Source organism: Acinonyx jubatus, chromosome A1, assembly GCF_027475565.1.
Source record: "Acinonyx jubatus isolate Ajub_Pintada_27869175 chromosome A1, VMU_Ajub_asm_v1.0, whole genome shotgun sequence".
Taxonomy (NCBI): domain Eukaryota; kingdom Metazoa; phylum Chordata; class Mammalia; order Carnivora; family Felidae; genus Acinonyx; species Acinonyx jubatus.
The window spans coordinates 89,462,674-89,472,064 of NC_069380.1; the positions used below are offsets into that span (position 1 = coordinate 89,462,674).

The 9,391-nt window shown below is 48.8% G+C and overlaps 1 protein-coding gene across 1 annotated transcript in view; it reads left to right on the forward strand.

The window, feature by feature from the left end:
- Positions 1 to 8,796, forward strand: part of RNF130 (ring finger protein 130) — a 135,255-nt gene extending 126,459 nt beyond the window's left edge. Inside the window, exon 8 of the mRNA XM_027076944.2 lies at positions 1,317 to 8,796. Coding sequence (XP_026932745.2) covers positions 1,317 to 1,426 — 110 coding nt within the window. The 3' untranslated portion in view covers positions 1,427 to 8,796. The remainder of the gene's footprint in view (positions 1 to 1,316) is intronic.
- Positions 8,797 to 9,391: the final 595 nt, after the last annotated feature.

Below are 9,391 nucleotides of genomic sequence, written 5' to 3' on the forward strand. Positions count from 1 at the left end.
CTTTCTTAACTTGGGAAAGGAAACAGACATCCAGGTCCAGAATACAGAGAGCCCCAAACAAGCTGAAACCATAGAGGTCCATGACAAGACACATAATAATTAAGATGTCAAAGATTAAAGTTAGAGAATTTTTAAAACAGCAAAAGCAAATAGTTATGTACAAGGGAAACCCCTAAGGCCATGAGCAGATTTTTCAACAGAACCTTTGCAGGCCAGAAGGGAGTGGCATGACATATTCAAAGTCCTGAAAGAAAAAAACCAAAAAAACCTACAACCAAGAATACTCTATCTGGCAAAATTATTCAGACTTGGAGGAGATACAAAAAGTTTCCCAAACAAACAAAAGTTAAAAGAGTTTATCACCACTATACTGGCCTTATAAGAAATATTAAAGGGATTTTTTTTTATTTTTTTTTCAACGTTTATTTATTTTTGGGACAGAGAGAGACAGAGCATGAATGGGGGAGGGGCAGAGAGAGAGGGAGACACAGAATTGGAAACGGGCTCCAGGCTCCGAGCCATCATCCCAGAGCCTGACGCGGGGCTCGAACTCCCGGACCGCGAGATCGTGACCTGGCTGAAGTCGGACGCTTAACCAACTGCGCCACCCAGGCGCCCCTGGGATTTTTTTTTTTAAGCAGGAAAGAAAAGGCCAGAATTAGAAGAAAACACGAAAGGAAAAAGAATTCACTAGTAAAAGCAAGCATATAGTAAAAGTAGTAGATCGATCTCTTATAATGCTAGTATGAAGGTCAAAAGACAGAGTAATAAAATCAATTATATCTCCAAAGATTAGTTAAGAGATACACAGAATAGAAAGATGTATAAAATGTGACATCATGTATATCAAATGTGGAGTGGAGGGGAAACATGTAGTGCTTCTAGAAGCATACACACAGAACATGCGCACACACACAGAACATGCGCATACACACACACACACACACGGAACACACAGACACACATACCAGGCTCCTCCCTGAACAGGTATTCAGGTGGAAGGTACAGAAGGAGGCCTCTACAGATTGCAAGGCCCTGGGTAGAAACCTTCATATTTGCAAGGCACCAGGCAGCTTTTGCTTTCAAAAGCTCCAAGGGTTAATCTCATAGGGACCCGAACATTGGGATTTACATGTTTCTAATGAGCTCAAACTAACGGATGCCCAAATCCTTTCCATTTCTCTCATGGTAAGATCCCCAAATGGAGATTCCTAGAAAATATGATGCTTTGAAGGTAATGTGTCTTCTTTCCTCCGAGCTACATGGGAAATGGAGGCCTGATGACCTATTAAGTCTGTTTCCTGTTCCTTTTCCAGGTGGTCACTTCTTTCATCGAAACTCCTTGTCTCCTCGGAGTCTGGTGTATGAAAGTGAATTCTCCACAATCGAACCCTCTTTGGACATGTATGATGAAAACAAAACCTGATTTTTCTAAATGGGCTCTGGGGGGTCACCTCTTTTGTGATTTGATTTATGATCACCTTTCTTATTTTGTATTCTTCTGTCAGTGTCCATTGTGGAAGAATGGCAGGGCTTTCCAAGCACAGATTGGGGCTCAGGGTTAAACTGCAAGGTTCCCCCAAGGTGAGGCTTTGAGGACAGTGTTATTGTCCAGGTGACCTTGGAGCACTGAAAACCTGTCCAAAGCTGGGCCAGGAACATGGGTCCCAACAAGCCTGGCTGTTCCCGGAGAAGAGCAGGGGCCCAGGGGTCAATGTTGCATTGCAAACATGTCTCTGAGTAATTACATGCATATTCTGTGTCAGGGTGATGTTGGGGTTTTTAAAATACCTTTTGTGCTCCCCACTTACAGTGCGTACTTAAGCTTGCAGGTGACACTCCTCACTGACGTGGGGCACAAGTTGCTGCTACGTGGCCCACTCTCTATCTTCCTGTCTCTTCTCCTACTTTCTGTTGAGGAGCCTCTTGCCAAAGGTTCCTGAGAGAAAGACTTGCCTTTCGTCCCTCCTCTGAGACTACCACCCAGCACACCACGGTGGGGCTGCCGGCTGTGCAGAGCGGGCAGTCTTGCTCGTTGCCATTTCCAGCCCCCCTTCTAGAGCATGACACAGGGGGCCGAGTGCTTTTGTGACCACCGAAGCCCTGAAGGCCCTGACCCCGAGGCCTGTGGACTTGTCTGCTTGGCATCTGCTGAGGTGTGAGGAGAGGTGGGCCCCACGAGGACAGCCTGGCAGTCTTCTCTGGATGACCTTGGAGTGATGGCCAATGGGTGTCAAGCCCAGAACAACTCTGAGTGTTTTCTTGAGATCAGACCACCTCCTTGCTGTTAGATACCAGATGAGCACCCCTCTTCAGTCTTACTAGTCTGACCTAGTTGCCTCCTACCAGCCTTGGCATGAAGAAGGCACAGGGACTTACAGAAAAAGACACGGTGGCCAGCATGGTGGACATCAGGGACACACGTGCTCGCCCCACACGCCTGGGGATGACATCGAGTTAATGTCACAAGAAACATGTACGTGAAGAGTAATCCCAGCACAGAACCACGACAAGCAAATCTGTAAAATTGACGCCTCCTTTTTGCTCAAGGACACACTGCAGATCAGCCTGTTTCTCCTATCAGTAGGAGCCATACAGAGATGTAAATGTGTTCAGGTCCTAGATCCTTCTTATGAGAATGGAAACTTCAGCCTCCATATGCTTACATCTGGCAGCAAACCACTCAGACCTGTGACCCCCCCCTCAACCCTGTGATTTTTATTAACTCTGTAAAACAGAAATTCAAGGTGGACACTTGCCATTTTTCCCTGTGCAGCTGGCTTCTCCCCTTTAAGTGTCTGTTCTCATCACATGTTGCTAGGATGCCTCGAAACACAGTTGCGCCCCCGAGCAAAACCCCTCAGAGAACCAGGGTGGTGATAGCCATTGGGAACGTCACCTCCCAGTGACCAGTGGCGTTATGTCCATAATCATTTGAGGCTAGAACAGTGCAGGATTTTTAAGGTCTTAGCAGCTTTTTCTTTTTACCTTTAACCAAGGGCTTCTATTTGGTTCTTTTTTTTTTTTTCCTTTTTATTGTCTTTGTAGTACAAAAAAATTTTTGATAAACAGTTTCAAGAAAGCACTGTTCAGAAAGACAGGTTTGCCCCACTGGCTCTGTAGTGAGGGAATGAGTCTCAAGGAGATTAGAACTCAGTGTTCCAGACACACACCCAAGTTTGTGTTTGCTTTGGCTCATCCAACAGGGAAGATGGCTCAATTCTGACCGTGTTGTCTGTACCATGACCTTGTTTTCCTGCACCAGAACTGAGATCCCAGCAGGGCACTCTCTTCTGATTTGTATGGTCTCACAAAAGCATAGACATTAAATTTTACTCAAGACATTCCTTTACTGAAAAGGAATGAAGTGACCTGAGAAAAAATTAAAAACTCAGACCCCTAAATATCTACATATTAAAACATATTTGAATTTCTGGTAAATCTAGGACACGCCTTCACTGTCAAATAACCAAGGAGGCATTTCTTACAGGGGAATTCACTCAGAATAGTGCTCTGGGTCCCAGCTTGACACCTTTTCCCTAAAAATTGAGGCCACTTTTCTGCTCGGCTACAGAACGTCCTGCCTTTGTCAGGAGAGACAGTAACTTCTATGTGGAGGTCATACACTCCGGGAATAGCAATATTTGTCCCAAATAACAGCCTCTTTGCTGGCAGCGGTGCTGGAGACTTCTCTGTGGAGCCACTCCAGGGACCCCAGAGAGCGGGGTAGGGGTCTGGGTGAGACATCCTTCTCAGCACCCCTACCTCTGCGAAGTTCGAGGTTTAGAAGCAGTTTATTGGCCATACAGGCCTGGTTGGGGTTATGGAGAGACCAGACCCTCTTCCCCAGCATATGAGGATCTCAGTTGTTCCAAGTCTTACAGCCACAGTGGTTATTAGCCAGGAAGTGTAGATAGCTTCTGAACGTTTTTTTTGTGGGGCAGGGAAGGTTACTATTTGAAGAACAGAAGGGACAGAGGAACAAGTCGCTTACACCGCAAACCCTCTGTCCCTCCTGCGGACTGCTCTGAGCTGGGCCTGGCTCCCACCTCTTCCTCCCAGCATGGCCTCCACCCCGTCCCCAGGCCGTGCCCGGTGCAGACCTCTCAGCATGCACCGCAGGATACTTGTGGAGTGGGGTCTGGGGTAGCCATAACCATCACCTGATCAGCCAGGAATTGGGTCGTTACAGTTAAAATGCAAACACTTAGGATTTGGTTGTGTTTCACTTCCGGAGTGAGCAACTGCCCATAGCCCTCTTTTGCTGATCCGTCAGGGAGAGGGAAGAGGCCACTGGCCAGGAAACAACAGAAGGGCCAGGCATGGCATCACCCAGTGGTGGGTGGGTAGTGTGTCTGTCCAGGGCTCCCGGCCTCTGCCCCCTCAGGGGAAGACCAGCTCTACTCCTGGGTGGTTAAAGACACCTCACCAAGTCTGGTGAGGCCGGCTTTTGAAGGAAGGCTCCATTCCCCAGCCCCTCCTCAGGCCTGACTCAGAGGAACTGCCAAGGGGCGCGCTTCCCTGAACACCCATTTGGACTGTACTGCCAGCTGCCCTGCTGCACCCAGCAGCCCAGCTTCCAAAACACGCAGTTGCTAAGGGTTTAAACAAAATAAGGTTACTGAATTTGACTGACCTGAAATTTCCTATGGGCTTTGTAAACTCTTCTCATATTCTTATTACCCCTCACACCCCATTCTTTCCATGATCTCCCATTAAATGAAACTGGTTCCCAAAATGCTGTCTCCCCATTAACCTTTATCACTTAGGCTGTGGTTCTGCTATAGGCAAACAAGGAGGTGGTGTTAATGTCAGGTCGACCTGACAAGCGGTTGCTGTTCCTAAATGTCATGGAACAAAAACACTGGTTTCCAGGAAGTAGAATTTATAAGGAAAAGAGTAGGATTACGAGGCTAATTTCCTCAACAGACCTTTATTCAGTTCTCACTATTTGCTACACTCAGAGTTGAGGGGGCTCCGGGGATCATGAAGACTTAGGCTGTTCTAGAACACTGGCCAACCGCGCTGTGAGGCAAAATACGATGACGGTGAGTCATGGAGAGGGGGGTTTCCCCGGGGTGCAGAAGGAGGGGCACCAGGCAGCCATGAGAAGGCAGGATGGGAATGCACACTGCCCCGCCCCATGAAGACGAGGGATGAGGAGCAGGAGACTGGCAAGGGCATGGGTCTCACTCCCGGGGCTGTGGGGAGGGCCCACATCTCTGGGAAAGAGCGAGAGTGGGGAGGGTATGGACCAGAGAGGCACTGCAATGCCCAGGTGCTGAGGCCTGCCCCAGGGCCGAGGGCTTCACTGTTAGGCCCGAGCCCGGGGTCCCACCAGCCTGAAGAGGAAGTCCAGGTGACCAGTCTTGGTGACCCGGTAGGTGTTGGTGGGACCCAGGGAGAGCCCCTGTGGGGACACTTTCCACCTCCCTCTAGTGGGAGGCCTGGAGGTGTAGCTCTGGATCTCAGGCAGCCTGAGGTAAGGAAAGGGCGGTCAGAATTCCTGGGAAGCTGTGTTTGAAAGGAATAGGTCACCTAGACCTACCAAAGTAGCCCCCATGTAATCCCTGCCCCTCAGATGCCCCAAACCTTCTCCCTCCTCTCCCCTTCTCCTTCTTTCTCCCCCTCCTTCCCTCCCTACACCCTACACCCCTACACATACACACAGGTGTGTACACAAGACACATGCACTCACACACATATACACTCACAACAGTTAGACTCCCCAGAGAGGCTGTCCAGCCAGGCCTGGTGTTCCCTTCATTCAGATGATGGTGGGAGCCAGAGTGGGGCTGAAATTGCCCAGTGACATGAGAGCCAGGCTTGGGAAAAAGCCCTGGGGACACCAACATTTAAGGGATGAGCAGAAGGAGCAGGTGTCGGCAACCAATTTAGTTTAAACCAGTGGGTGGGACTTCCCTCTTCAAGAAAGGAGGTGATGGCTTGAGGGGCAGAGGAGTTGGCCCTCACTCACTCCCCGAGACAGAGTTTGGACTGATTGACCTGAGCACTACTCCCAACACCCGAGGAAAGGATCATTATCACAGGGCAACTGTTAGGACACCCACAGCTTGAAAGAAGTGTCTTCCCTGCTAAGGGCACTTGTCACAAGGGAGGTGCGTCTGCTTGTGCCTTGTGGCCTCGTTGGTAAATCATTCCAAAACCTAGTGGGAAAAGGAGAAAATGAGCGCATATGTTCACATGACATCCATGGATGTTTCGCAAGACTGGGAAACTTACACATTTTAAGTCTTGTAACATCAGAGGAAATCCAGAAAGAAGGATACAGAGGTAAGGTGTCTGTGTTGGCTGCATGGAACTGTGCTTTGCTTACCATCCTGCGAAACAGCAGCAAGAGCCAAGTGTGGCAGAAGGGGGAAAGGTTTCCCCTCCCCTCCATGTCCTACTCCGAGACGAGACGGAGACCCTAACTAGCTGGCGTCTTCCCCGCCCCCTCTCTAGGGCTCCACCGGGGTGCTGGTGGAGTCAGAAAGGTTGCCTTCTTTCTTAGGCATATCCTGAAAGATCCCCACTGACTGAGCCTTGACAAGGAGGGCCCAGTTGGCACCCTAGTAGGCAGGGGGTGATATCAGTCCCCTGTGATCTCGAGAGCTGCATCCCACCAGCCAGCCTCCAGTGACTGTGGAGGGGAAGGGGTGCCGGCAGCCTCAGCTACTTAGAAGAATGACATGTCTGCACCCAAGACTTGGCTCTCACTGTCTCACGGTCTAACAAGGCCCCATGGGGGCCCCCAGCCCACAACCCAGGACTTACCTGGGATTTGCCCTCTGGCAGTTCACTCTAGCTCAAGCCTTTTTTTTTTTTTTTTTTTTTTTTTTTTCTGTTTTCTTCACTCTGACTTGGGGGAGAAGGAAGATACTTTGTGACAAAAAAAAAAAAAAAAAAAAAAAAACAAATTTTCAAAATTTTGAATTTCATGCAAACTTGAGTATTAAACTTTCAGAAGGATTCAGTGCTGCTGGAATCCCTCAGACCTTCTTCCTGGGCTTTCCTAGTTCCTCCCATTGAATCTTCTACATGCATATACCACAAAAGACCAAGGTTCGAGGTGGCACCAACCGGCCTGGCATCCTGAAAGGAAAGAGTTTCTCTGAAACGGCAGGCCCAAGGAGCGTTGCCAGGGGCCCAGAGACAGCTGCCAGAGCCCCGGTGCTCAAGCCAAGGGTGGTGTTGAGAATCAGCGGAAGCGCCTTTATAAACCACACACATTCTCCTTTGGTGGAAAAGCCAAGAGCTGGAGGAAGTCATTGGCACCCTTTTCTTTGCCGCAGTGGATCTTGAATCTCCTGGGACACAACCTTGAGGATCCCCGGCCCAGTCGAATGCTGGCCTGAAACGGCTCATTTCCCACCAGTCCACTGTCATCCGCTTGCGTGGGCATATGTGTAGGGAAGACGCATGTCGGTTGGTCATCTGGCAACCCTGGCTGGCCTTCATCAGCTCCTTACCCCCTCCACAATCACCCTCTCTCCAGCTCTCTTTAGGACTCTCAGCAACTGTCAAAAGCCCCAGATGATCGTTCTGAGCTATATTTTTACAAATTTAACCCAGCACAAAGTGGATCCTAATTTGTTTTCAGAATTACCCTTCATCCACAATTAAGTCCAAGTGTATTTACACTGTGTGATATTAAAGGACCATTCTAGTGACTGGTAGGTACTGAGCTGAGATGGCTGTAAAGACAAAAGGTGGGGTGGGGGATAAGTAGACTCTAATATCCAGGCCATTTCTTTCCCTTCACTCAAGTAAGCTGTTGCTAAGCAGGTTACCTGCCTGCTGACTGTATGCTGTGTGGACAAAGTCAACTAGCTGTGGCTAGTGTCTGCGTCCCCAGTACCTTTACTGGGTACCCAGCCTGAAATGACACATGCCTTCCTAGAGAGAGCACTGTGTCCTACATCCCCCTGGCTTGCTGAGCCAACTGGAGTAGGGGTGCCCTTGGCTGGTGCTTGGGGCCAGAATCTAAAGCCAAGTCTAAAGCTGAGAACGAGAAGCAGGGTCCACTCCCAAGTGGCTGTGGCTCTGCCTAAGGAAACCTGACTGGTGTGATCACAGAAGCAAAGGACTCCAAGCTATGAAATGCTATTTGGGGTATGGGGAACAGCGTCACCTACTAGAATAGTCTTCTTCCTGTACAAGAGAAGGAGTTGGTCCAAACTGAAGGCTACATATGTCACAATTGTTTTTGACCCTCAGTAGCTTTTGTACTCATATAAAATATTAAAGTTACCCCTTTCATATTTGGGTCATTCACAGAGCTCTCTTATTCTGGGTTCCTGCTAACTATGCACAACATCTCAGAGGATGGCATACAAAACTATTTTTCTAACTGTAGCACAGGTAATTTGGGGTGGGGGAGGCTTGGGATATACCTAAATGTGGCAAATGACTTATCTTCCACCTTGAGGGATGAAAGGGAAACTATGCACTTGAATTTTAACTCACCAATGGATAGCTTGTGCCAGAAAAAACATACATCAAATAGCCCAAAAGCAAAATCGATCATTTGCTTCATTTGGGGGCTCACTGTAGGGGGAGTTACTTTGTCTAGAACACAGATTACCTGCGAGTAAAATGTGAGCTGATTATTGGCAATCAGATCTTATAAGCCCTTTGAAATGTCCTGGGCAGCACAATGGCCTAGGTCCATATGGTTAATGTAAGTATAATTAAGTAGTGAAATGGTATGGTATATACCTATATGCTGATAGTGTATACCTGTATGTGTGGGATTTGCTAATATAACCATTTCAATAAAAACCTACTGAAAAAGCTGCTTTGTCCACATTGAGTGCTGTTGGTGGTAACCTGCATCAGTGAGGGACTCTTGGGTGAAGTGGCAGAAACCCCAGACAAAACTGGCTTAAGCAAAAGGGGAATTTAGCAGAGCTAACGTGCCAGGGGGAACCTTGTGCATGGTCTGACCCTCATACATGGACACCAGTTCTCATTTGCTAGCCTGCTTCCTGCAGGGAGACTCCAGGCTCAGGCTCAGGGTGGTGGTAGCCCCATCAGCACCAGAGCTGGCCCACTTTCCCAGGAGGTAATCCAGAGAAAAATGGGACCTCTTTGAGGCTGACTGGCTTGGTTGGAGGCCCATGGCCATCACTGATCCAGGTGGTGTGTTACAGATAGTATGTGCCAACAGCCGAGGCCATCATGGGCTCCACTTCTGCAGCCCCGGAGTGCACGTGGCCTCACCTGAAAGGCAGGAGCTGAGAGTTCTAAGGTGTGGTTTCCTCAGCAAAATCACAATGCTGCACGGGAAGAAGTGGATGTTGGGGCAGAAGCCTGGGTGCCTGGGCAGCTCAGTCGGTTAAACATCTGACTCTTGATTTCGGCTCAGGTCATGAGCTCACAGTTGGTG